The sequence below is a fragment of the Mustela erminea genome, chromosome 1, assembly GCF_009829155.1.
Source record: "Mustela erminea isolate mMusErm1 chromosome 1, mMusErm1.Pri, whole genome shotgun sequence".
Taxonomy (NCBI): domain Eukaryota; kingdom Metazoa; phylum Chordata; class Mammalia; order Carnivora; family Mustelidae; genus Mustela; species Mustela erminea.
Genome location: NC_045614.1, coordinates 219,015,535 through 219,042,563, shown reverse-complemented (window position 1 = coordinate 219,042,563; position 27,029 = coordinate 219,015,535). Strand labels below are relative to the sequence as shown.

Below are 27,029 nucleotides of genomic sequence, written 5' to 3'. Positions count from 1 at the left end.
GGAGTGCCCAGCGACCGGCTCCTCCCGCGACCTGGAGCAGCTCAGCGCAGCACCCCAGCGCCCCAGCCACGGTCACTCCAGGCTCCTCTGTGGCCTGAGCCGTGTGAAGGTGGCTGTGTGGCCCCAGACGTGGCAGGAAGCCCTGCTTATCTCAGACAAGAGATAGCCGGTCCTCACTGTTCTCTGTGTAAATATGGGGGGGCAGCAAGGATGATATGAAACTCATCGAAAGATTTCAGTAGCCTCGTAACAGATGACACTGTTGGCTCTGAAACAAGATCAAGATGTCCTTGGCTTTAGAAAGGGCACGAAGGGGCGCCTGGGCGGCTCGGGTCATGGTCTCGGGGTCCTGGAAGCGAGTCCCACGACGGGCTCCCTGCTCACGGGGGGTCTGCTTCTTCCTTTGCCTCTGCCTCCTTCTCCCCCTGCTTGTGCTCTCTCTCACTCTCCCAAATAAACAAATAAAATCTTTATTAAAAAAAGAAAGGAAGGAAAAAGGAAAGAAAAGAAGTGAAACCTAGACCTGATGCTGGTTCTGACACCTCCAGGACCTAAGATCTACCTTCAAGAAAGAGAAGTAAAAAATACAAAAATGTACGAAGATGAATTACGATTCACATCGTATAGGCTTGCGAGAGGCTCTATTCAAACAATTTTTAAAGTAATTATTCAGGTAAAGTTAGATTTAAGCTACCCAAAGCTTCACTGACTTCCTCCGCCTCACTGGCTATGTTTTTGCACAATTCCTAATTCGACGATCACTTTAATACTTACAGGACGATACGTGACACTATATCAGGGTGTCATTCTGGCTTATAAGTTTACAGATGAGTAAGATGTACCCATTTTTAAAATTCAACATGTATACAACAATGGGAAAATTACTTTTGATGAGGATTCTTGAATTCTGATTCATCTACAAGGGTTCAACCATCCTACTAAGGCTTAGTCCCCATAATTATTATTTTCTAAGATGAGATTCCAAGGTGCAACTATACTGGAAAAGAAGGTAACGTTTACTGCCACGGAAGTGCTTTTCTTTGCTGTCCGTCTTTCCAATGCCCCTTGGCAGCCGGTTACAATACAGCAGAAGACTGAGGGGCCGGTGGGCCAGCTGACTCCATCACTGCCAAGAGGCCAAGGTCAGCTGATAAGCCAAGGATGGGCTTTGGAGGTTCCCCAACCCGAAAGACACCCCCCCCGGCTGGCCTGGAGGGGTGTCGTGCCAGACCACGGCAAGGAAAGGGCGTGCGGCTTTGGCTCTGGGTGTCAGCAGGGCCAGGCAACACCTTCTACACCAACGGGCCCCGCAGGTCTAAGGTTCTTCTCCATAGACAGGATGCTGGGGGGGCGGGGGGGACCTGGCAGGAGCCAAGACCCACCCAGACTGTGCTTTTCACACCGTTTCTCAGTACCCCCAACCAAGGAATGAGGGAAGTTGATCTCTACGGGCTTTTAAATTGTCTAAATAAGTAAAACAGAACTAGTTTCTCTTACTAAAATGGGCAAATGCATTCCTGAGGCCCCGGCCTGCATTGAGCCTCCCCACCTGGCCCAGCAGCTCAACTCACTGGGACCCTCTAGATCTGCCCCCCCAGGCAAACCCAGCAGGCTCCCCGGGTGGAAAACTGGAGAACGGCGGCCTGTGCCTGACCTCCTGCACCCACCCGGCAGCAGAGTGGGAAGCAAACGCACGATGCCGCACGGGGCCCGGGGCCGAGCCCGTCCTTCAGAGCCACCACCTCCCGAAGCGCGGCGCCCCCCCCCACCCCTGTGCCCCGGTGCCTCGGGAGGCGGAGACCCTGCCGGGAGCGAGCCGGCCGCAAGCCGGCCGCGGGTGCCCAGGGGGCCGCAGAAGATGATGCTGGCGATGAGCTTGCCCGCGGCTCCAACCGGAGTGTCGCTTCACTGAGTCAGTTACCCTCATGACCCCTGAAAAAACCAACCTTTCGTAACGTAAAACCGCAGATCCGACTCCACCATCTTCTCCTCTCGAGAATTTAGTAAAGCAGAGATAATCACAGAAGGCGTAAAAGTGGACATCAAGGAATACTGAAGCAGGGGATTTTGAATTAAGCAGTGGGAGAAACTAGATTAACTGAAGGTCGATCTAACACCAGGGGCAAAGACAAGCGGCCGTCTGAGTCGGGGACACAGCAAGGCCGGTGAACTGAAGAACAGGCGGCTTCCAAGTGTTGCGGAACCTGCGCTAGGACTCTGCTCCCTACTACACCGCTGGCGTCCCAAGCGCTTGACGCACGACGTGGGTGCTCAAGAAAGACTAGTCATGACCGCAGGAAAAGAGCTTGTTTGTACAAGGGAGGGTGAAGAGCCGCACGAGTTCGAGACGAGACGCCCCTCGGAGCGCAGGACGCTCCTACTGTGGACCCTCCCTCGTCTCTCCAACAAGGGCAGTTGCTCCAGAGGCGGTGATGGCGGCCAGATGCTCGGGTTTCCGACAGACGTCGCCAGGAGCCCTGCACCTCGCTAGCTGTCAGTGAGGAGACCGCGCTGGCTCTGAGGGGAAATGCGGAGCTGCGCGTGCACAGGGTGGCAAACAAGGAGCAGCAAGGACAGCAGGGGACCAAGACCAGAGCAGCGGCTCCCCCGGGGAGGCAGCAGGGCTGACCTGGACGGGCATGGACCAGAGGAAGGTCACCGGGCTGCCCGCCAGCTCCTACCGGCTCAGGGGAGAGGACTTTCTGGAATGGCCCAGTGGACGGCTCATTGGTAGCTTGAAAATATTTACGCCACAGAAATCGGCAAATGCTACACATCAGGGCCCTTCGCAACCCCGTCCCTCCAAACACACCAGCCGTGAAGGAGTTGCCCGCACGGAGCTACACACCTTACGGGCTGTGAACTGTGCTGCATAGAAGCAAAATGCTGGGGGCAGGGGGCGCGGTTGGGGAGAGGGTCAGGGCTTGTTTTGAAAAAGGAAAAGGTGCTGAGACACATAGCAAAGTGAACTTCCAGTGTGTTGCAAGTAAAGAAGGAAGAAACATAGAACATCAGGAAATCTATTAATAAAATTACCATATTAACAGATCGGAGAGGACAGACCATACAACCGTCCCGACAGAAGCAGGAAAAGCTCACGAGATTCCACCGCTGGTCTCCCAAGAGCCTCTCAGCAAGCAGGCAGGGAGCCACTGCCTCGCTGGACAGCTGGTCCGTCCCGCGCCCGGCGGTGAAGCCCGACGCCCGGCGCCGAGTCAGAGCAAGAGGGGGCCTCCGACCACGGCCACCGTGCGCGCAGTGCGTGCGGGCTGGGACCAGACGCCCAGCCCGCCGACGAGGGCAAGGACGAAGACGCGCAGCAAACAGCATCATCTGCGCGATTTGACCCTCTCCCCAGAAGACACGGGACGCGATGTCACGTGGACGAGCCCGAGCGCCTTTCTGCGCAGCAGGAACAGTGGTCGGAAACTGCTCCGAACGGCCCCGGCCGCGGTTCTCGCCCCCCAGCACAGGGCAGACCGCTGGGTGATGGACGGGCCACCGGCTCCGCGACTGGAGAAGTACCGGCTCTCACTTCAAACTGCACAGGAGCAAATTCCACACGGATAATAAGCTAAGTGTGGGGAACAGACTATAAAACTGGCAGAAAAAATGAAAGAGGAAAGAAGACTCCTACGGTAGGAAAATGTTCTCAGACAGGACTGAAAACCCAAGTCATAAAGGAAAAGCCCAATAGAGTTGAATACGTCAACCTTTAAAATCTCTCTTTGGGAAAAGAAAAGCAGTCAAACCACAAGACCAAGGACAACCTAGGAGCACACCCAGAGCCATGTGAGAGGTCCCCGGGAGGGGCCTCAGGCCTCCCCGTCAGCCAGGGCTGCGGCTGCCTTCCCCAGCAACCCCAAGGCCCCCGCCCCACAGCTCCAGAACGCTGCAGCGGGGCACAAGGGCCCAGAACGCCCAGGAAGGAGGCAGGAGGGATTTCTCAGCCGACCCGACGCTGAATCGGGGCGGCAGCAGGGACCCCGCCCCACCCTGAGCTCCGCGGGTCCCGTCACACTCCGTCCGCGCGGGCTTTCCTCTTCGGCCTCCTACTTGAAAGGACAGACTTAGAGAGTCACGGTCGGGAGCTCCGCCGTATCCTCCGCCCCCTCTCCTATGTCTGCATCCCACAGCATCGCTGATAAATCACAGAATTAGGAAATCGACTCCAGCACGAGCTGTACGCGCAGCCCCCAGCTTTCCTCCTGAGACCCCTCTCGGCGCCAGGACCCCATCCAGAAGCCACGCCACGTTCTGCCCTCGGCCCCCTCCAGAAGCTCGTCCCTGGGCCCCTGGGCACTCAAGGAGCCTTGACTCAGGTCACTTGACTCAGGTCAGGTGTCGAGCCAGGCCGGTCTGCTGCCTGCTGGTGACAGCCCCGTGATTGTGACTGTGCGTCTGGGGCAGGAATACCAGAGACGGGATGTGCCATCTGGGTAGGTGGAGGCCCTGGGTCTGATCACAGGGCGCGGTAACTTGCGTCGCCCGGGGAAGGCGGCGTCTGCTGCTTTCTCCACTCTAGAGTTACCGTTTTTCCCTCTTTAATGAATAAGTAACTCGGGGAAGAGATACTTCGAGTCGAGGCCGGTATCCTATTTCTCCTCAAACCTGGCCCGCGAGGCTGAGCCCCCGTGCTGAGCTGCTGGGGTGCCACGTGCCTCGCCAGATGCCGCACCGGTCGGGCTCTTCTGCCGGGACAGCGGCCCTCGGCCCCGTGCGCTTCCTTCTTTATGCCGCCACGGTTCCGCCCGGCGTGCAGCGGCGGCCGTCATCCTAGCCAGGGGCTACAAGCTGATGCTATCATCACGCATTTCCTCACTCAGCTGGGCTCAGTGGGGCCCTCTGTGCCCCTTCCGGGCGGCTCTGCTCCCCCGACATGCCCCACCCTTTCTGAGCGCGTCCTTCCTCTGCACACCAGCCGCACCCCGTCAGGGAACCCCGTGGCTCTCCGGACAGGCTGGAGGAGGATGCTTGGGCGTGCTCGCGTGCTGGCCTGGCCGGGCACAGAGCTAGCACACACGCACACACGTGCATCTCTGCCTCTCCACACCCGCCCACCCCTGTGTGCACGAGTTAGACACCGTGGGTTTACACAGTGACCCGGTCCCAGTGCAGACGCACCGGGCCCTTGAGCCTTCCTCCGGGCCCCGGCACACTTGCTATCACTCCGTTCCGTGCACTCGCACTGCCGACCTGACCCCTGCAAGAAACAAAGGCACTGCTAGACTCCAGCCGCACAGAATCGAGCCGGAATGTGGCCTTCCGAAACCCGACTAACCGCGTCCTCCTGGCCCGTCTTCCGTGGCCGCAGCATCGTTTGTCCTATGGCAAGGTGTGCTTGTGTGTGGATCCGCGTTCGGTCCCCCACACCCTGGCGGGTTTCCTTACTTCCTTCCAGGGCCTGCGGTTCCGAGACTCAGGCTGCCCTGATGTGTCCTGTGGCCCCACACGTGCAGCTGAGTCTACGCCCCCTCCCCACCCCCCACCACGGCACCACCTTCAGCTCAGCCTTATCCTGCCCACGTCCCTCTGGCAGGAAGGTGCGGCCACGCGGGTGTCTTCTTAGCAGAGGGCAGCGTACTAGCCACTGGCACTGTGGCCCTCTCGCCTTCTGTGTGTTCTGGACATCACCCCGAATCAGTTCGCAGAGACTGTCCTCCACACGGCCTCTCTGGACGGTCAGCACACGCGCATCTCCCTACAGCCGGGGGAGTACCCTCGGGCTAGACTCCTAGGAGTGGCACTGCTGGTCAAGCCACGCGGCACACGGGGCTCTGTAGGCTGAATGGTAGCTTGGACACGCCCAGCCGGGCGTCTCTGACCTCCTCCCCGACGACGGAGACAGAGCGGATCAAACGCTGGGAAAGAGCTCAGCCGCGGGCCCCTGAGCAGCACACCGCACGCCGCACACCGGGCTGCCATCGCAAGGAACCCCAGCAGCCATGCTCGCCATCACCACCGACTGTCCTGGAGGAGAAACGTTCACACTATTCAAGAAGCTCGATGCACCTCCCAGGGACCCAAAGAGCCGCCTCAAGTCTGAGCAGCGGTTTTAGCAGTGTGACTGTAACAAGACGCTTTTGGGCTACACGCTGCCGCGAGGCCCACGGCCACACGAGCACAGGCGCGCGGAGCGGGTCGGCCGGCGTTGGGAACGGCGTCACTCACGAACACGCCTACTGCCCGGCCCAGCCACGGGGAACAGGCCTGCTGCACCCTGCGGGGGGTACTCGCCGGCAGCTAACGGAATCAACCGGGTCCGTTCCCCAGCACGGCGAACCCCAAAACCCTGTGGCATGACGGGAGTGGACACGGGAGAGGCCACACGGCCTGACTCCACATAGGTCTGTAGACGCAGGAAGGTCAGTAGCACTCACACGTGGTTACCACAAGCACCGGAACATTCTGGGGGCGACGCAGGCATGGTAACGGCTGCACGGCTCAGGCCTCTGCGAGAATCACCGAGACCGCGGAGCGCACATCTCACGGCAGCCGCGGAGCACAGCCACACCCTCCTCACGGCAGCTCTGCCCGCTCGGAGCCGGCCCGCAGTCGGATCACACCAGCCCCCGGCCGCACGCCTGCCCGCGGCCATCGGGAGACTCCGGCGGGAGCTCGCCCGTCGCGCACAGCCCTGCCCTCTCCCGCGTCCTGCACCTATGGCGGGGTTCCATCCACGGGGGATGTCCCGCCTCAGAGTCTGGGTTCACTAACGGAAGACACCTCGCATCCCCGCGCCGCATCCCGCTGGTTCGGTCCATACCTGCCGTTTCTATGGAAACACCAGCCCCGCTGGTTCGGTCCATACCTGCCGTTCCTATGGAAACACCAGCCCCGCTGGTTCGGTCCATACCTGCCGTTCCTATGGAAACACCAGCCCCGCTGGTTCGGTCCATACCTGCCGTTCCTATGGAAACACCAGCCCCGCTGGTTCGGTCCATACCTGCCGTTCCTATGGAAACACCAGCCCCGCTGGTTCGGTCCATACCTGCCGTTCCTATGGAAACACCAGCCCCGCTGGTTCGGTCCATACCTGCCGTTCCTATGGAAACACCAGCCCCGCTGGTTCGGTCCATACCTGTCGTTTCTATGGAAACACCAGCCCCGCTGGTTCGGTCCATACCTGCCGTTTCTATGGAAACACCAGCCCCGCTGGTTCGGTCCATACCTGCCGTTCCTATGGAAACACCAGCCCCGCTGGTTCGGTCCATACCTGTCGTTTCTATGGAAACACCAGCCCCGCCGGTTCGGTCCATACCTGCCGTTTCTATGGAAACACCAGCCCCGCCGGTTCGGTCCATACCTGCCGTTCCTATGGAAACACCAGCCCCGCTGGTTCGGTCCATACCTGTCGTTTCTATGGAAACACCAGTCCCCTCTCAGTTTCGTCGGAGGAAGGAAACTCAAGGAGAGTAAAATGACCAACTACGTCACTCGTTCACGTGCAAGCCCGAGAGCAGGAGTGAGGAGAGGTCACTGTAACCCAACGCCCCCCGTGGCGCCCCCGTGGCGCCTCCCCGCGGCCACACCGCAGCACACAGTGCCGCGACTGAGGTCCCCGTCTCAGCACATCCAACAGCTGCCGGAACCCGACAGGACTGATCCTCCACGGGGCTTCGGGGACGGTCCAGTCTAGGCTGGACTCTGGGACCCACACGATTGCGGCTCTCAGGTCCCGTGACTGGGGGGTCCTGGGAAGGCCGCCCTGGGTTCGGACTCCGGGCTCAACTCCCAAACCAGCTTGCCCCGCAGGCCAAGCCTCCCCCCCAGAGCTCTGTGACAGGAGGGCCTTGAAGCATTTCGGGAACTTCCGAAGGAGAGTCAAGTCCTACCATATTAACAACAACAACAACACAGTCTGGGAAGCCGCCCGGCGAGAATGCCGCGCAGACGACGGCGCACACGGTCGGTTGGAGCGGGCGCCCGGGACTGGCTCCGGAGCCATCCCTCTGTCGCTTGGGTCGATCGCTGCGGGAAGACGCTCCGGACCACGAAGCTGGCACTTGCACAGACTGATCTCCCCCGTCGCCGGCTCGGGGACACGGTCCCTCCTCTCACCACAGCTCTGTGGGCTGCGGCCTGAGCCCAGAGCCCCTGCACCCGCAGCTTTGGGGACGGGCCCCAGGCCGAAAGTCCGGACAGCGCCGCCCCATGTCCGCGCCCACACGCCCCTTCTGTACGTGGAGACACCCCCTTCTGCCCCACGCGGCCACGCTCGGGGACAGGCACAGAGCCCGGCCTCCACAGACAGGAACCCGTGAAAGGAGGTGCCCAGCAGAACCCCGAAAGAGAAGACAAGGATACGGAGGAGCCCCCGCGTGGGGTTAGGACAGCGCGTGGGGTTAGGATGGCGCGTGGGCAGCGGGAAACCCGGTGCCGTGACCAACTCAGCCTCGTCAGATGGCGGGAAGCCATCTTGCATGCCGGAGCGAGTTCCTCTTCTCGAGAAAACCAACTCACCCCACGTGCTTAGTGCTGGAAGAGGCAGGGAACCGGGGCGTCCTGCCAACGGCCAAAAGCAGGAGGGAAGCGGGGTCCACGCGCGCTGCCCGCACACGGAGCCGCGGCCTCGGGCGCACCCGCCGAGCTCAGCGCCCCACAGCCAGACTGTGCGAAGCTCCCGGAGGCGGCTGGCTCCCTCCTTACCCGCAGCCAGCTCTGCCAGGCTGCAGACTCTCCCACCGGAGACACAGTCCTCACTCGATTCCCGGCCACCGACACCGACTCGGCCCCCGAGACTGAGGAGCTAGCGAGAGGGGCCGTCTGGAGTCCCTGGAGCCGGGACCCAGGACGGACCCCCAGCTCCCTTCCCGCGCCCCACCTCCTTTTGCAGGCTGCCGGGCCCAGAGGGAGGCGGCAGGACGCTCCGTGCCACGTGCGAGGCTCTGGTGGGTCTCAGCTGCAGGGAAGGGACGCGGCGCTGCCTGCTTCGACAGGGGACCGCACACAGGTGCCAGGACGACAGCTGACTGAATGACCCTGGAGACCCTGAGACCCTGGGAGTTTACTTTACTCTGCGTGCAGCCGTCTTCTGGAAATGGAACAAAGCTTGGAAATCGCCCCGGACCGGCCCTGTTCACACCCGAGGGCGGTGCGGCAGGATGCTGAAGGGAAGCCCCGAGTTCGGAGGCAGCTTCCTAAGTCCCAGCACACCCTCTTGCCGCCTCCTCTGCGCTGCGTCCTCCTCCAGGCACCCAGCGGCCACCTTCCCTCGGGGTTGGCGACCCTCGAAGCCCGCACCGTTGAACCGGTGTGTTTTCCGGAAGCTCCCAGAATTACTCGCTTTCTCGCTTGTGTCCCAGGCGGTGGGAACCCCTGCTCCTCCAGCTGTTTCGACTTAAGAGAACACGTCCCAGCTGTGCGTCGCCCTAAGGGGTTCAAACGGCAGCGGGACACAGCCGCTCTCGTAGGCTGACAGGACTCCCTGTGTTCAACAGACTAAACTACGATATTGTACTTCAGGGTTTCAGAACAACTTCGAATGTTTTGTAAATGTTTCACTCTACAAAGAAAAGCACACAAATCTGGAGATAACACAGACATACGGGGCATAAATAGATGCCTGATTCACCAAGTGCGGCAGGAGCAGGGGAGGGGCGCGGCGGGGAGGGCGACCACGGAGCCTCCATGCGCTCTGCCCACTTACTACCTGCAGAGTAAGAAAACCCCAGTCCTTCGGTCCAGACACAGGTGCGCGCCCACTCTCTGCCGAGCCGTTCTGAGCCCCGAGGGCAGAGACGGGCCAGAGCCCTGACCCCGTGAGACCAACGCTTGCTCAGTCGGACGGCAGCCTGATGGGAGGGAGGGGTGCGGGGAGGAAGATAAACGGAGGGACAGCAGGACACACCGTGGCTGGCTGGGGGCGGGGGGGGGGGGGGAGCAAGCCCAGGAGATGGCTGGGGGCGAGGCCCCGGGGCTGGAGGGGGAAGGGGAGAGGGAGACGGGGCCGGGAGGACCCTGAGGTGGGGGAGTGGCGGGGCTTGGGTGGGCAGTGATGGATCCATCCCCGCGCTTCAGGCTCTGATCAGGAGGCCGGTCGGGAACCGGCAGCAGGAGACCCCGGGCAGGAGGCTACGGAGGCAGCAGTCTGAGGGGGACGATGGCCCACGTCAGGGAGACCCTTCCGAGCCACGTGGGCCGCGGCCGGCTTCCCTGGCTCCACCGCGCCCGACGCACGGTGACAGCTTACAGAATGCGAGCCGAAGGTCACCCCGCTCTGCCGGACCCTGCCCGACCTCTTACGTCTGGCCCCCAGCTGAGAAACAGGCGCGACGTGCTCGGGAGGGATCCGTGAGCCCACTACAAGCACCCTTCGTGCTGCCGGCTCTGCCACACGCAGCTGGTTTGGGGAGGGGCAGAGCGAGAGACCCTCTCCCCCAGACCCCGCTGAGCACAGAGCCCGAGGCAGAGCTGGATCCCCCCCCACCCCCCCCCACATACACACACACACACACACACACACACACACACACACACACACACACGGACACCGGGCGGGGACGACCCTGAGGCCATGAGGACCCTGGGGCCGGGACGACCCTGAGGCCATGCCTCGAGCTGAAACCAAGAGTCAGACGCCCGCCGACTGAGCTACCCGGCACCCCTGCTGCCCTGCGTCTTACAAACAATGCGGCATACACGTCCCGCATCACGCACACATATGTGCATGTTCCACACGTGACACACCAATGGATCAGTGACTGCCAGATTCAAACAGAACCGGAGAGAAAGTGATGCCCGTAACTGAAGGACCTTCACCTCAGGTCTCAGAGAGCGCGAAGAGCCCCTCCTAACGCCCCTGCTCCTCACCCCCAGATCCCCTCTGCACGCAGCCCACACTCGGCACCCCCAGCCTCCAACTCCGCACGCACGGCTCACCTCCAAGCACCGCCATCAGTGACGGGACAAAGGCTGCAGTCCACCCCACCCCCAGCGGCTCCAACAAGCAGGGTTCCTGCAGGCTGTGCCTTCCACTGGGAATGTCCTTGTCCCCGCTCTGGGGAGGAAGAGCTTGTCTCCGCTGGGCATCAGCGTGGCACCCCTCTGGAGAGAGGCCTGACCTGCCCAGCAGCCGCCCTCTGACGCAGAGCGTCTGCCCTAGTGCCTGGCTTAGCCTCCCCGCCAGAATGACGGCCTGCGGAGGCAGAGGGCTTCTCCTTGAGAGCGCGTCCCTCCACAGTGACTCACACAGAACCTGTCACTGTGGCAAAGAGTGCCCAGAGCGGCATGAACAGTCTTCCCGTGGCACAGAGCGCGGGCACACGCAGGGAGCCGGTGAAGGCTTCCTCACCCCCGAGCCCATGGCGGGACTCCTGCAAACGCGCCAGCCCACCGCGGACAGCACAGGCCCGCGCGCGAGGAGGAGGCCCTTCGCCCCAGCCGGCAGAGGGCTGCTGCCCCGGGGACAACCAGCTTCACTGGGCCGAAGCGACCCTGTCCTCCCCCGGGAGGGGGGGCCGTCCAGATGCAAAGCTCCCCCCTTCTAGATGGCCAGAGACAACGGCAGCCCAGGCAGGAGGCACCCTGCACTCGTCCTCAGGAACAGGACCCGACCCGGTGAGGAAAGGCGCCGGCGTCTCATGAAGGTCATGACACTTTCTGAGCCAAGGCGAGGCAGGACTCTGGTAAAGCGAAATGCTGTTCCCACGTGTGTCTTTCCATAAGGAGGCCCCAAGGCAAGCTTGACGCCAGGATCTAATAAGAAACTGGGGCCTACATTCGAGAGCACGAGCCCCGAGTTCCTGAGACCGAGACAAGAGTCTGCTTTGTTTTATGCCTTCCTTTGAAAAGGGCAGCACGTCTTCCAGAAGTATCGCGAAGCGAGTCCAGGTCCCCGTGCGCAGAGGTCCTGCTGCTCCAGCCTCCCGCCCACCTTCTCAAGGACGAGGCTCCTGCAGCGACCCTCTTCCCGACGTCATACAAAGCTACCCCCCAACTGGGTCACTCCTGTGAACCCATAAACACACCATCATCATCTCCATCTGAAGAACGAAATCACGTGACTCCCTGGAGCCCAGGACCCCTCCAGCTACAGACCCACACTCTGCCGGCTTTTAACCAGACTCCCCCGGAGAACGGTGCCCTTGACCACTGCAAGGCCCACTGCCTCAGCCCTGGCTCCCAGACCCCCAGGCCCTGCCGGCTTCCGCCTTCAACAGACCCCTTTACAGCAGGTGTGGCCAGACCCTCCTCCTCCCGAGGCTCCACCCTGTCTAGAGCCACAACGGCCAAAAGGCTCCCAAATTTACATACTTGGCCCCAACTGCGTCTTGAGCCCAGGCTTGAATTTCCACTTGTATCCAAACATCTCCACGCGGATGACTAATCACAGAAGTAACAAGCAAACCTCGTTAGCACTGTCGGAGGCACTGTTTTAGGCACCACGTTGGCGCAGTGTACTGACCCAGCAGCCAGAGGATAAAGGTTGCCAGCACCCTGCCTAACGTACGGATCAGAAAACCCAAGCAGAGGAAGACCCGACAGCTTGCTCGAGATCACACGTCCAAGCCGCGGCCACGCAGAGATCTCCACGGCAGCGTGCTCAAGGCCCAGCCCGTGGGCACGCCTGCAGAGGAACGACCTCGGCCAGGCTCTGCGGCCCCCACGGCCCGCTCCCAGCGCCTGCTCACCCCGCACACACTCACTTTCCCCAGCCCCCCATCTCCTCCCCAGCAACAGCCAACCGCTCGGGCCGGCAACCCGGGGACCGGTCTGCGATGCTCTGATCCTAAGGGGCCTGCCCACCTGCCCACCACACGTGCCAGCCGGCCAGCTCTCAGACGCACATCTCCCCACACAGGAACACTCTGAAATCGGACATGCCGGGCACGGGTGGTGTCTCACAGTGACAGGAGACAGGACGACACGGCCCGTCAACAGGCCGGTCAACAAAGACCGGAAACCTGCCCTTAACAGCCGCCAGGAAGATCAAGACAGCACCCGCACGGTCCGAGCGAGCATCAGGGGCTTGGAAGACCCCCAGATGGCAGGGGGAGCTCGTACGGAGAGCGGGCACAGGGAACAGAGGGGCAGCTCCGAGCACATCGATGCTCAAAGACTGCCTGGGAAGAATCGGATTTTTAACAGAAAGACATTTTGTAATTACTGTATTTCATTCCACTTGTGTTTTCTTTTTTTTTTCTCTTCTTTTTTTTTTTTTTAAAGGCACAAGGATATGATTTTAAGACTGTGCTTCAAGTCCAGGAGCGCTGAGTGAGTGGAAGTGAGGCAGAGGAGTCTGAAGGCACCCCACACCCCGTGTGACCGGCCGCATGTCCCCTGCCAACAGTACAGAGCCCTCGGACAGCGGGCCGGGGCTCAGGTCACCCTCTGGCCCATAGGGATCTTGGCACGTGCCCCTTTGGAGCCCCCCGCCTGCAGCCGTGGTGGCGGGAAGAGCCCCCGTGTTCCGGGGCCTCCGGGCAGTCCTGGCATCACCCCTTATACGTGCCCTCGCTGGATGGGAAGACACAGGACACGGCCCACCTTTTGGACTCTCCTGAGATTTAAGTCGTAGATAGAAGGGGATCCAGAAGCCTGGCTTGTCCTGAGTCCCTGACACACACAAGCAGTGGCTGTCCAAAGGCTGCATCCTGACCTTCCCTCATCCAAGACTCCCCAGGGCACCTAGGAGGGAGGGAGGGCTGCCCTCGGAGGGCTTCCCACCACAGCCCAGTGCCAGTCCGAATTCCTCACAGCAGCCGCGGCCCTCCCCGAGCAGCACGGACAAGGGAGCTCCTGCGGAGTCACCCTGCCTGCCGGGGGGCACCCAGCCTCATCCTCCGGGCCACCCCCCCCCCCCCGCCGGCATTCTTGTGTTTTCACTTCCTGGCACAGTAAGACTTCAGCTGGCAATTACCGTCCTCTCCTCCCATAAGGCGAATCCTATGAGGGCAGGAACTACCCTTACTGGCTCACACCTGTCTCCAGCTCCTGGAACAGTAAGGGCGCCGGCGACCCCGTGGGACAAACAAGCCGCCCACACTTCCCGTGCAAACTCCAGGTCCCTCCGGGCCGTCGCAGCCTCCGCACCCCAGCTCGCTTCGACCCATCACAAAGATGCCGGACGGAAAACCAAAGTCTGTTCTCTCGGTGCGGTCCCAGGGCACCTCGCACACACGCGTGGAGGACAGCGGTGGGCAGCAGGAATCGGGCCCCGTTGCACAACGGCGTCTGGGCCCCGCGGCCCGCGAGCCCCGCAGGAAGGCCGTGTGAAGACCTCTTTCCGCCTCGGCATCTTCCCTGGCCACATTCCAAATAAAACATGGAAAGTCACTCAAGCAATAAAGACATTTAATTGCTTCAACATACAATTTTTAGTTTATTTTTATTTTTTTAATTAACTTTTTGGTTAACATATAACGTATTATTTCTTTTAGGGATACAGGTCTGTGTATTTTTATTTTAAGTAAGCTCTACATTCATCGTGAGCTCAAACTCATGACCCTGAGATCAAGAGTCACGGCTCCACTGACTGAGCCGGCCAGGCACCCCTAACGTACAATTTTTCTATGGAATTCTCACTATTTACCTTTTCTACCACAAATTATGAATATACTTTTACTGGGTTGTTTTTTAACACCACCATTTCCATCACACCAAATTACAAATTTGGAAATTTACATTTTAGAAAATTAACACAAAAAACCATCAAGTTCTTAAATAAAATTGGAACTCTCTAAGCTTTTCAGTTTCACACTAAGACTGACAATTTTTCTTAAATTTTTTAAAGGCCGGTAAGTATATAATTTCACCTATTAATCTCCAAAGTACACTTTCCAGCCACCCCCTATTTCAACAGCAGTCTCGTTCCTAAGTCTTGACCCAGCGCGTCACAGCATTCCAGGGAATAAACCCTTCTGAACTCGACTTTAGGACGAAGGACTGTGGGGACTAGTACAACCGGGTCGGTTTCGCCTGCTCCCACGTATGAAACTCTTCGCAGGCCGCAGCGAATATTAAAACTGCATTAAATCACAGTGCCACCTGCCTGTACTTGGACCATGGCCTGGAGCTACACAATCAATGTCAGGGTAGAGGGAACGGAGCGGACGGAACGAGCCTTCTGAACGCACTGTCACACGTTTCCGTCGCCACGTGAGAACTGGAACGCTGTCCGTCTTCACGCTTTATAACCCAAGTCTCGCCTCTTACTTTTTCTAATGAAACGCTATGAAGCGACTACTGGAACTGCCGGCGTCTGAGCTTTCTTGAACTCTCTCTGTTCAGCACTCACCCCCGCCCTGGACGGGGAGGGCCCCGCACACAGCACGCCGTGGAAGTATCTGTCAACGGAATTCAGTTTGCTTTATTCATTCACCAGAGAAATGCAAGTTGAAAGAATTTTTGCATTCCCCAAATCTGGAAGCAGCTGAAACGCTTTCACAACGCGTCAGTTCACAACGGGGAGCATTTGCCTGGAGCCGAGCACCGTGTGCGGACCATGACGGTATCCGCTAAGCCTCCTCCCCTGGCCTCTCCGCACTGGCTCCGTGAGCTCACCGCACCTCGCCGTCCATGTGTCATCAGTTTCCGAGCTGGACCAGTGTTCTTTGCACCACTGCCCCCTGCAGAAAGGCCTCCTTTTTTCCCTTCCAGCCAGAGCTTCCAATTTTGTTGGAGACGTAGCTGAGTCTGCTCGGTCTCGGAAGCCTTGGCCATGGAACAGGGCATGACTCACAGACAGAGGCACTCCTCTCAAAGCCCCCGCGCGTCCCCTGCCTCCCCGTCCGGCAGGGTCTCCACACCCAGCTCAGCAGGTCCTGCCCAGCCCGAGGGGTGGCCGTGCTTTGGGAGCGGACCTGCCCACCGGAAGGGCCATGAGGGCACGGACAGCTAATTCTCGTCTCCTATCGAAGCGGTCCCAGCCTGCCTTCTCCCTTTCTCCTCCAGGAAACCCTGGGCAGGCAGAGGATAGTCTCTGCCCCAAAGAAAAGACAGTCATTAAAAGACATTTCCCAGGAACTGCTCTTAGACAACCCACTGTTGTAGGAAATGCAGCTGTGGAGGCACCTTTCACGGCAACAGAAACGGGCAAATATAAGAGGAAACAAAGGACGGAACTGACATTCCTAGTCCCAAAGCTCACTGACCCATCTCTTCTCTTGACCAGGGCACTCAGAGTCAGGACGCGAGTGCGCTTATCAGGCCGCTCTCCTCCTACTTGCAGAGTGGAGCCCCGACCGCGACGGCTCCTTAGTAAGGAAACAAAATGTCCTTATCAGAAGTAACTAGCGAAACCTGGTGCCTAAGAATATTAACTGCGAAACAGGCCGGGGTCGGGACTCTGACAAATCCCGGGCCGGAGCCCGTTTCTCGGGTCTGTAAAAGCGGACTCCGACGCTTGCAGCGTCCACAGCTCAATGTGACGCCCTCCCTGCGACCCATCCCCGAGCCGGTAATTTTCCTACTGCAGATGTGAACGCGTCAGAATTCACCGCGGGCCCCCGGTCGCCCCAGATTGTTCGGGACGGCTCCGGTCGCCCGCCGGCCGGGAACATCCGCGCCCCGGGCCGCCCGCGGCGCAGAGCATCCCACGCGGACACCGCGCCCTCGGGAGGGGGAGGGGACGCGGGGCGGTCGGGGGTGCAGCCCGATCCTGGGGGGCGCAGCCTCCCCTTCTCGGACACGGCCGCATCCCAAGGGCGCACTCTCCCCTCCCGGCAGCGCAGCGCCTCCCGCGCGGACACGGTGCCCTCCAGAAGGGGACGCCGGCCGTCCGGGGCGCAGCCATCCCTCCCTGGGGCGGAGAGCGGCGGCGGAGCAGACACGGCCCGCCGGGGGAGGAGAAGGGTCTGTCCTGGCGCAGTCTCCCATTCCCTAGGGCTCATCTCCATTCCGGGGTGCGGCGTGCCCTTTATCCCGGGGCTCAGCCGCATCCCGGGCACGGTGTCCCCTCCACTGGGCACAGCCTCATCCCGGGGCGCAGCTTCCCGTCCCAGGGGCGCAGTCTCCCTTTCGTCCCGGGACGCAGCCCGACTCTCCCGGCAGCGCAGCGTCTCCTCCCAGGGTGCAGTCTCCCCTCCATTCCAAGCGCCGTCTACCTACCCCCCCAAAACACACACCAGTGCAGCTTCATTCCAGGGCGCCGCACCCTCCACAAGGGGCACATCTTCAGCACGGGGCGCAGTCCACCCCACCCGCTCCCTCCCCCCGGCGCAGCTCATCCCGGGGCGCAGTCCACCCGCTCCGGGCGCAGCTCATGCCGGGGCGAAGCTCCATCCCGGCGCAGTCCACCCCCCCGCTCCCTCCCCCCGGCGCAGCTCCCTCGCGGGGCGCAGCTCATCCCGGGGCGCAGTCCACCCCCCCCCACGGCGCAGCTCCATCCCCCCCCCCGCCCCGGCGCAGCTCATGCCGGGGCGCAGCTCCATCCCGGCGCAGTCCACCTCCCCGCGCCCCCCCCACGGCGCAGCTCCCTCGCGGGGCGCAGCTCATCCCGGGGCGCAGTCCACCCCCCCCCGGCGCAGCTCCATCCCCCCCCCGCCCCGGCGCAGCTCATCCCGGGGCGCAGCTCCCTCACCCACGGCGCAGAGCATCCCGCGCAGACGCGGCGCCCCGGGGAGGAGACGCGGGGCCGTCCCGGGCGCAGCCTCCCCTCCCCGGGCGTCCCGCACGCGGCCGCGCAGCCCCCGGGACACCGCCGCGGGGCAGCCCCTCCGGACCCCCGCCCGGGGCCGGGCAGCGCGGGGGTCCCGCTCGCGGCGCGCGCCCGCCCGGCCTCCCCACCTGCCCCGCGGCGCTTACATAAACGCGCCCCCGCGGCGGTGCCGGGCCCCGGGGTCCGAGCCCCCGCCCTCGCCTCCCCTCGCCTCGCCTCGCCTCACCTCAGCCGCCGGCCGCCCCGCTCCGCTCCGCACGGCGCGCCCGGGCTCCGACCGCGAGGCCGCCGGGGCTCCCCTCGGCCGCCGGGGCTGCGGCGCGCTGGCCGTGGCCTGGCGCGGCCCCGAGCGCGGCCCCGAGCGCGGCCCGACCCCGCCGCCGCCGCCGCCGCCGCCTCAGCCTCTGCCTCAGCCTCCGCCCTCCGCCCGCGGCCCTGCGCGCCGGCTCCGCCTCCCCGCCGCCCCCGCCGCCGGCCGCGCGCACGCCGGGGGGAGGGGGCGCCGCGACGCAAGGGCGCGCGCGCGCCCGCGGGCGGCCAGCCCCCCGCCCCTCTCCGCGCGGGCCGGGGCTGCGGGAGCGCGCACTCGGCGGGGCCCGGCGGCGCGGTGCGCGTGCTCGGAGCAGGTGGGGCCCCGGGCGCCCCGGCGCGGAGCCGGTCCCCGCGCGTGCCCCGGGCGCTCCCGCCGAGGTCGGCAGCCGAGCGGGCCTGCGGGGGGCGGGGCGGGCTCGCAGGGCGCGGCGACCCGCCGGCTTCCGCCCCCCGCCCTGCGCGGCGCCCCACTGCGCGCTCGGCGGGGACACGCGCGGAAATGCCACCGGCTGCGGGTTCGGTTCCGAGCAGGACGCAAACCTCAGCCTCGTCGGGAAAGGCCCACGGCCTTGGAGCAGGTGCTGAGAGCGGAGCGGGCGGTGCGGGCGGCGGGGACTCCGGGGCTCCCGACCCCGCAGAGCGGGCCTCCGCCCAGGCTGGACCCCGAGCCACCGAGCCGCGCTCAGGGCCGCCTTAGCTCGGGCCCTCCGCCGGGACGTCCGCCGGCCTCCCGCCCTGCACAATGGGCCTAGGGCGGGGGAGGAGCCCAGGCCAGAGCCGGGTCGGCAGGACCCCCACAGCAGCCTGCACCGACCACACGGGCCAGGGACCTGCTTCCAGCCGCTCTCCTGGAAAGGAGCCGCCTCTGTCTGGGGCCAGCCCGCCAGCAGGCCAGCCCGTCCCCCAGCCTGAGGGCTAAGGGCCAGGCACAGTGCCCAGAGGAGCACTTGTGGACAACCCAGGAAAAATCGGGACTCCCGGGATGCCCTCTAGGGACTCCACCTTAATAAACAAATACATGCATGAGGACTTGAGACCGGTTTCTGTGAAAGAGACCCCAAAACCAGGCGGCTTGACTGCTCACGATCCTATGGCCACCAGTTCACAAAGCTCAAGTCCGCTTCTAGGGACATGGGCTGAACCCACGCGCTCTGGCCACCGGCAGGGATGGGGGGTGGGGGAACCAGGCTGCGTGTCACCTGCGCTCAGCAGGCTGGCCAAGGCTGATTCTCATGTGCGGGACTTCCATCTGCAACGAGAGACAAGGCAGAGCTCAGTGCATGGGGCATCTCCAGCCTAAAGTCCCACTGGCCAAAGTCACAGGGCCAAACGCTGAGTGGGTGTCGGGGGGCTGTGCAGGGCACATGAAGGGACGTGTGATTCACTGGAGGTCACTTCTCTGTGTCTCTCTTCCACAAGCAAGCCTTCGTTTGGTGCAGCCGGACCGGGACCTTCCCGCTCACACTGCTTGGACACAGACCCAGCAAGGAGCCAGGGATCACGGGCGAAGCCGGGCTTGGGGTGTTCCGACCTGACTTGGGACGATGGCACACAGAGCATGCTTCTTTATGCTGATGTGGAGAAAGCAGTTTCCAGCCACCAGGGCCAAGATGTGGGACGTTGCCACACCCACGCAGCACCTGTGAGGTCCAGGGCCGCGATGAGGGTCCTACAGGCTGCAGAGGAAAGCCTCCCCGTCCCTTGCTTACCGTCAGCGTCAGACACCGGGGCGCTGGGGACGATCCCTGGGTCTCCCCAGAGGTTCTGGCAGCTGAACTGCGTGGAGGCTACAACCTGGCAGCAATTCCATGTGGCCCGCCCTGCCTTCCGGGCACTCAGTCTGTTCTTTACTCATGCAAACTGTGAAAATAAAATATCACTTTGGTGTTCTGGGAAAAAACCCACTGCTCAAATGCTCGCCCAGGGAACCCAGGTCTAGGATTTTATAGGAGTGCATGGACCTGTCGGCTGCGGGGCACGCAGTCTGTACACGCCGAAAGACCAGCTTGGCTGCGTTATCCCTCTCGCTGACATGGCCTCCTAGCTGGATCCCATGAGCAGAATTAGAAATCACTCTGGGCAGGTGCCTCCAGGCAGAGCTACAGGGTTTGTGACCCTGAGACACTGGCCTCCTGCAGACTCCGGAGACGGCACGTGACCTGGGGGACGCTGGGAGGGGAAAGGAGGTGCCCAGCCCGACCACATGGGGCTGCTGGCCTTCATCCGTGATCCGGGCGTCCGGAAAGACTTTCGGCAGAAGGAAGCGTGTCCGGCCAGCAGGCAGGGAAACCACTCCTGTGCCCGGGTCCTCAGTAGAGTGGCAGCCAGAGGGCAGAAGCACGTGACCTGTGCCCAGTGGGGAGCTGGTGGCTCTGGGTAGGCCCGCTGGGCTGGCCTGGCTTTCTGCCCCTCATTTCTAGGCCTTGGGCCCACCACACCTTCTGCTCACACACCATGACCATGTGGTCCCAGCACTGCCTCCCCGTGGTGATCCCACTCCCAAAGTGTCCTGTGGAGACTACGCTCTGGTCATGGTCACTGTGGACGCAGGCTCATGAGCCTGGACCCATGAGGACCCATGAGCCTGGAGTGTGGGTCTCGATCATTCAAGGACAACCTTGTTTGTGTTCTTTTAAAGTCTGTTCCACGGTGGTCCCCGTGTCTGACCAAAAATGTGTCTGAGTAAAGATGTGTTTCCTTGTTTTATTTAATTCTGCCCAGTGTGCTTGGGAGAGGACACCCCCGGGGACTTTTAGATTGTCGTCTAAAAGTAGGCTATTGATTTCTTGGTTTCTAAAAAAGTCAGGAAGATAAAGCTGCTAATAAGAGATAACCAGTAAGCTGCGATACATTTATTTGAGATGAAATATTTTTGTGTGTGTCCCACATTTATAAAAAGCATGACACTGGAATGACACAAACCGGACAGGGCGAAGCCTTCAATCAGCTCCTCATGGGAGGGGGCACCGTGCGTAGTCTGCCCAGCTCACAACCACCTCCTTCTCTGGGGCCCCCCAACTGCCAGCGGACCCAGCCCCGTCCCGGGACCGACCCAGAGAGGACTTGTTTGTGCAGCGGACAGAGCGCTGCTCCCACGCCCCAGCGCCAGGCCCAGAGGTGGAGGTCTGACTCAGCGTGACTTCACCTGGAGGTGGGCGCTGGCAGGGAGACGACCTCGCGTCGGTGCCCGCACCTGCCTGTGGAAGCCCGGAGCAGCCGGGATGGCCTTCACCCCTGGCCGTGCCCCGGGGAGCAGGCCGCGGTGCGAGTCACGCAGCCGGCAGACCTCAGAGCCGGGAGCGGGGTGGTGAGACACGGCAAGGGCGGCGGGCAGCGCAGAGGGGAGACGGGCCAGGGGAACAGGGTCCAGAACAGGGTCCAGACTCTGCTCCCCCACGCGTGAGCCGGGCGCCCGGCCTCTCTGAGCCCGCTCTTCACCCACAGAAGGAGGACGTCGCCCCACCGCACGGGCCACGCGGTGAAGACCCCCGATGGTGGAGAGCCACAGGGGTCACGGGAGCTGTAGCCTGTCCGGCAGGTGGTGAGGGTGACTCGAGGGGCGGGGAGAGCATCTGGCCAGAGTTCAACGGCGGCAGGACTTCTCAGCACGTCGATCGGGGCTGTCCGGGGCAGTTTCCCGAGCGCTGGGCCTCTCCGTCTCCTCCCTCAACCACTGTCAAGACGGAAGGTGCCTGTGGGGTGAACCCTGGGTCGGGGAGACCAGCGGGGGCCCCATCAACACCCGTGGTCTGTTTCTGCACCGTCTACCTGCTCAGCATGAATGGCACCTTTATAGCAGTCTGGGGGGACGGAAGAACATGGGACAGAGATGTGCGCGGCCCACAAAGCCTGAAATATTCCCCCGCGGGCCACTTACAGAGCCGGGTGGACCGGCTCTACCCCGACACGGGCAGTCGGACCGGCCCCATCCACGTACACGGGCTGTCTTGGGGAGGGAAAGCAATGCAGTCCCAAACCACGGTGTCACTGGCGTGGCGTGGTGGCTCACGAGGGTCCGTGTGTCCCGAGGCTGCTGCCCACCCAGGTGGGATGCCTGGGAGTCGTCTGTGACAGGAGGGAGCAGTGCAGGTGCCGAGTTCAGATGTTTCTAGAAGCAGACTCGGTAAGACTTGGTGGTGGCTTGGGTGAAGGGGCACGGAGCAGGAGGGACCTGGGCAGCGCGTGCCGGCGGAGGGTGGCACCAGGCACTGAGACGAGGCAGAGCAGGGAAGAAGCCCGCAGGGCCTTCTGTGCAGAGTTTGTGAGGCCCCTCAGAGTGCAAGTGGCGGACGCAGAAGACAGCGCCAGGAGCCCCACAGGGAGTGTCTCCAGAAGGAAGGCTCAGTCAGAGAAAACGAGAAAGACACGGAGCTCGTGCTGACTCTGAAAAGTTCAGTGGGGTGCTGCGGACAGAACTGGCTAGAGAGAGAGGACGCCCCCCATCCCCTAGGAGGAGGCAGACATCTCTTGGACTCTGGAACCTAAGAATGGCCCCAAAGAGATGATGCACCAACCCCATCCGCAAACTAAGTCAGTACCCACGGACCCAGAACAAGCACCCAGCAAGCCGAAGTCCAGGAACAGGTAAGATGAGAACGAGAACATTATGGCCCATTATGACCCAGCTGGGCTTACCCAGGAACACGATGACATTGGCTTAACACTTAAAATCTATTCTGCAAATCACCCACAGGTGAGGCTTTTAATAACACCAGCACCCCCCGTGTTTAGAAACACAAACTCTTCAGAAACTGGGAATAACAGGGCATTTCTCTAACCTGATAACTGTGCCCATAAGCTCCTGAACCGAGCATGAAACACACAGGAAATGTGAGACGCAGGCTGCTAAAATCAGAAACAAACCAGGGACACTGGCCCTCTGCAGCGCTGTTCAGGGTGAGAGCCCCGAGGACAGGGCACCACGCGGCAGTGGGGTCGGGGTCCTGGCAGTCACAAGTGACCTGATGACACACGTGGAAAACAAAACATTATCCGCAGCTAAATTATTCGATTTAATAAAATCTAGCAAGATCCTTGAGTACGAAGCCAACACACGCACACTTAGCCATTTCTGTGCACGAGCAACAGTTAGGGAAACGATCCTGCTTACAATCCATGTGAAAGTATGAGTTAAAAACAACCTAATGGACGAGTGTGTGATCTTTAAGGAGAAAAAATGTCTCTACAAAGTTATTGAAAGAGCGAGCGAACGTAGAGACACACTATTGTAATAGATCAGAGGACTCCAGGCTCGTGAAGATGTCACCTCTCCCACCAATTACCTGTGGAGTCGATGGGATTCTACAAATATTCTCACAGGGATGTTTATGCAACTGACTGATTCTAACCCAGATCCCAGGAAGGCAGAGGAGCTGGAATCGCCAGAAGGAAGAAGAAAAAGGTCGGCAAGTTGCTTCAGCAACGGCAAGGACCTGACAAGTTTCTGAGGTCACGCGGTTCGCGACGGGCCCAAGGAGGGACAAAGTGATCAATGAGGGAGAACAGAGCGGGAGCAGGCGCACCCCACCTCCACCTGCAAGGGAAGAGCCGCCGCAGGTCAGTGCGGGGAGAGAGGGCTTCCCTGCGTGATGCTGGGTCATCGTCTGTGCACATCGGAAAGCTACAGCTGGGCACATGCCCGCACCCTGCCCGAAGCTCAGCTCCAGAGAAATTAAGGAGGAAAAAAAGAGAAGACTCCTAAACTTCTCAAACAGAGGCAAATATCCTTATGACCGTGGGGAAGGGAGAACGTCTTAAGGTACGAAAGCTGCCGGTCGTGAACCGTAAGATGGGTCAATCGGACTCTGTTGACGTGAAGAATGCTCAGTAAAAGAGGTGAAGTGAGACCAGGCCCCCTGTAGGGGAGGACACCTGCCCTGTGTAAGCAGAGAGGATCTGCATCCAGGATGCCTGAAGAACTGCTGACCCAACAGAAGAACACAAACGACTTAATAAAAATGGGCAAAAGCCATGAACAGGAGAGGAAGGCTGTATGGGCAGTAAGCACCTGGTGCGATGCCCGGCTTTGTCCCGAGCAGGGAAATGGGGCTCCTGCTTGCAGTAATGCTCGGTTCCGCCCCCTCACCTGCAAGTCTGAAACACTGATAGCAGCCCTGACAGCAGGTGCTGGAGAGGCTGCGGGTCACCGGCGTTCCTAAACGTAATTCACAACCACTGTGGAACACACCCTTCTCGTCAGAATGAATGCTTGTGTCCCCCGGGAGCCAGCGATCGAACCCCTGAGTACGCACCCAGGAAAACTCCTTCCGCCTGCTCAGAGACAGGCCCCCGGAGGTGCGTCATGGCCACACCCACAATAGCCCACGGTCCACGTCCGAGGAAAGACGAAATCCATCAGGCTGAGTCCTCCCAGTGTGCACACGTCCCAGGATGGCGACAGCTGGTGGACGAGTCAACGCCAGCAGCACCCAGCTCTGCTGAATCCTACGGGCAACATGCTTGCTGAGAAGAGACCCTGAAGACGCGGAGAGCCAAGCCTGAGAGGGGTCGGCAGGCAACACAGCACTCGCGGGTGTGCTATCGTACTGTGTGTACATGTACGTTACTGTGTGTGCGTGCACACACGCATACACACGTGTGTACACAGCACTCGCGGGTGTGCTATCGTACTGTGTGTACATGTACGTTACTGTGTGTGCATGCACACACACATACACACGTGTGTACACAGGATATGTTTACCAGCAAGAGAGTGATGAGCACACAGTTTCAGGGGCCGACCGCCTCCAGCAGGAAGGCCACCGGGAACAGCTTCTGGGAGCAGCATGTAGATGAAGGTTACTGGAAGTGGTCTCAGTCTGGGAAGCTGGTGAGGTACAGGGGGGCGTGATGCTTTATAACTTACGTGTACTTTACACATAGCCCTTTGGTAAATCAAGGTACATAGTAAGTATATTTTATTGTATTTTTTTTGCATATCAGGCATATTTTCTTTTTTTTTTAAAGATTTTATTTATTTATTTGACAGACAGAGATCACAAGTAGACAGAGAGGCAGGCAGAGAGAGGGGGAAGCAGGCTGAGCAGAGAGCCCGATGTGGGGCTCGATCCCAGGACCCTGGGATCATGACCTGAGTCAAACACAGAAACTTTAACCTAACCCACTGAGCCACCCAGGCGCCCCTATATCAGGTACATTTTCAATGTAAAATTTAATGACATTTTTTGAGAGGGGGCAGGGGATGGGAGAGGGAGAGAGAGAATCTTAGGCAGGTTCAATCTCGAGACCCTGAGACCGTGACCTGAGCTGAAATCAGGAGTCAGAGGCTGAACCGATGGAGCCGCCCAGCACCCCTTCAACGCAGACAGAAGAAGGATGGAGACAGGAGAGTAGCGGGAGAAGCCCCTCACCAGGGAGCAAGCTTGATCAAGCGATAGTCTGGGCTCAAGAACCCCTGAGCAGTGTGCACGGGGGTGGGGGGGGACAGAAAGACAAACCACTTGGGAAAGCAGCTTGGAATTCTCATGCATAAAGATGTACATCCCCTACACATCCACAGTCACTGTCCTAAGCATACACCCTTAAGAGGCCCGTACAGGTTTCCCGGGAGACCTGGCCCCGCGGTGCTTTTAATATCAGGATCGTGGCACAGGCTGCCTGTTGTCCACAGAGAGGAGGATTCCGTGAGGGTCCCGAGGGACCGTGTGCGCAGAACCTCCAGCAAGGGAGGTGAGCGGTTCTCGGTGGTGAGACGGGGGAGCTAGCACCACACGCGATTCCGAGGTTGACACGAGGCCGACGACTTTGTCGTCGCTATTAGGATTTCGTGCTGCCAAACACCTCGAATTCTTTGTGGGATAAGTTGAATATAAAAAAATGTAAAACAACAAATCAGCTTCACCAACTTCTTTCGAGCGGTGGTGGATTTTTTTTATACATCAGACTCAAAACCAGTACGGCAGCTGGTTTGCACCACTCTAAAATGATGAACTAGAACCAGTAAAAGGAGCTTTCTTTCCTATTTCCGTTTTTGCTGAGCTATCTCTTAATTATGATGTTAGCAGTCTTTCTGGAGACACTGAAAGGCAGTTAGGAACCAGAGCTGGGCCGGGGAGTGAGGAGGGAGTGGAGCGTGTGGGGTCCCTGGGCCCCTCCTCCCAGCGCCCAGGCAACCTTCCCGAGAGGGCTGGAGGCTGGACACGCACCTAATCAGAGTCTGGTGAATGACACAGTAGATGGCCCGTGTGGTTCTTTACAGCCTTCTGGTGGGGAGGGGAGGGCTTCGACCTCCATATGGTCCAGCTGGAGTTTTCAGCTCCAATTCTCAGGGCTCCGGCTGGCTGTCCCAAGTCCCTCAAGGATGCAGCAGCTCTGAGGAGGGCCCTCGGAAGCACATTGCTAAACATCTCTGTCAAGGGGTAATACACGCACAGAGAAGCACCCCCACCAAAAGAGTACAGCTCGATGCATGAACCCACAGTGGACACAAGAGACACCGTCCACCTGGGGCAAGGAATAAAACATACCCGCCACCCAGAGCCCCCTTCCCAACCTCTGCCACCTCCCAGGCTCCAGGAGGAGACCTCTGCCCTGACCCCCGCACCGTGGACTAGTCATGCGTGTGTTTACTCCGTGGGCGTGGAACACTGCAGCGCGAAACTCTTGGTCTGGCTGCATTTGCACAGTGAGACCCACCATGCTCTGTCCAAGCAGCACCAATTATAATGTGCTTTTGTCGCACCAGAGTGTGTCCAGAGTATCAACGTGCCACAGTGCACTGACTCATTCAGCGCCAACAAGGACTCGGTTGTTCCCTAGTTTTTGCTGAGTGATCAGCGCTCCAGGGACTGCTGTCCAGCCCATCTTTCAGGATACACACGTCGGTGTAAACCAGGTCAGGGGCACACATATGTCCCATGGGAGCCAGTTTTCCAAATTGGACCCACGGTGGGTCCCCCAGCGGTCTGGGAGCATTCCAGTAGCTCCTTGTGCTTACCACCACTGGGTGCTGACGTCTTCTTCATCTGGTAGGAGGGCAGCCGCCTGCAGTTGTCGCCAAGGACCGATGTGTCCGCATCGTTGCCCATGCGTGTCCTTTCCCGTGAAGGAGCGTCTCAGGTTTCTCCTATCTGTCTGTAGAAGTTCTTTGTGTGTTGTG

The 27,029-nt window shown here is 60.5% G+C and overlaps 1 protein-coding gene and 2 long non-coding RNA genes across 3 annotated transcripts; all 3 read right to left on the bottom strand.

Annotated features, from left to right (window-relative positions):
• Positions 1–6,723: 6,723 nt before the first annotated feature.
• LOC116598442 lies at positions 6,724–14,372 on the bottom strand. Its single transcript, XR_004289067.1, has 3 exons — positions 10,626–14,372; positions 7,352–10,342; positions 6,724–6,766 (listed from the first exon to the last, which is right to left on the bottom strand). It is a non-coding gene; the product is annotated as an uncharacterized LOC116598442 (long non-coding RNA).
• A 1,187-nt stretch (positions 14,373–15,559) lies between these two features.
• LOC116598447 lies at positions 15,560–17,996 on the bottom strand. Its single transcript, XR_004289068.1, has 2 exons — positions 17,826–17,996; positions 15,560–16,196 (listed from the first exon to the last, which is right to left on the bottom strand). It is a non-coding gene; the product is annotated as an uncharacterized LOC116598447 (long non-coding RNA).
• LOC116598435 lies at positions 16,203–17,333 on the bottom strand. The gene is made up of 2 exons (XM_032357246.1): positions 16,915–17,333; positions 16,203–16,876 (listed from the first exon to the last, which is right to left on the bottom strand). The coding sequence occupies exons 1-2, from the start codon at positions 17,027–17,029 to the stop codon at positions 16,362–16,364; spliced, it is 630 nt and encodes a 209-aa protein (XP_032213137.1). The 5' UTR covers positions 17,030–17,333; the 3' UTR covers positions 16,203–16,361.
• Positions 17,997–27,029: the final 9,033 nt, after the last annotated feature.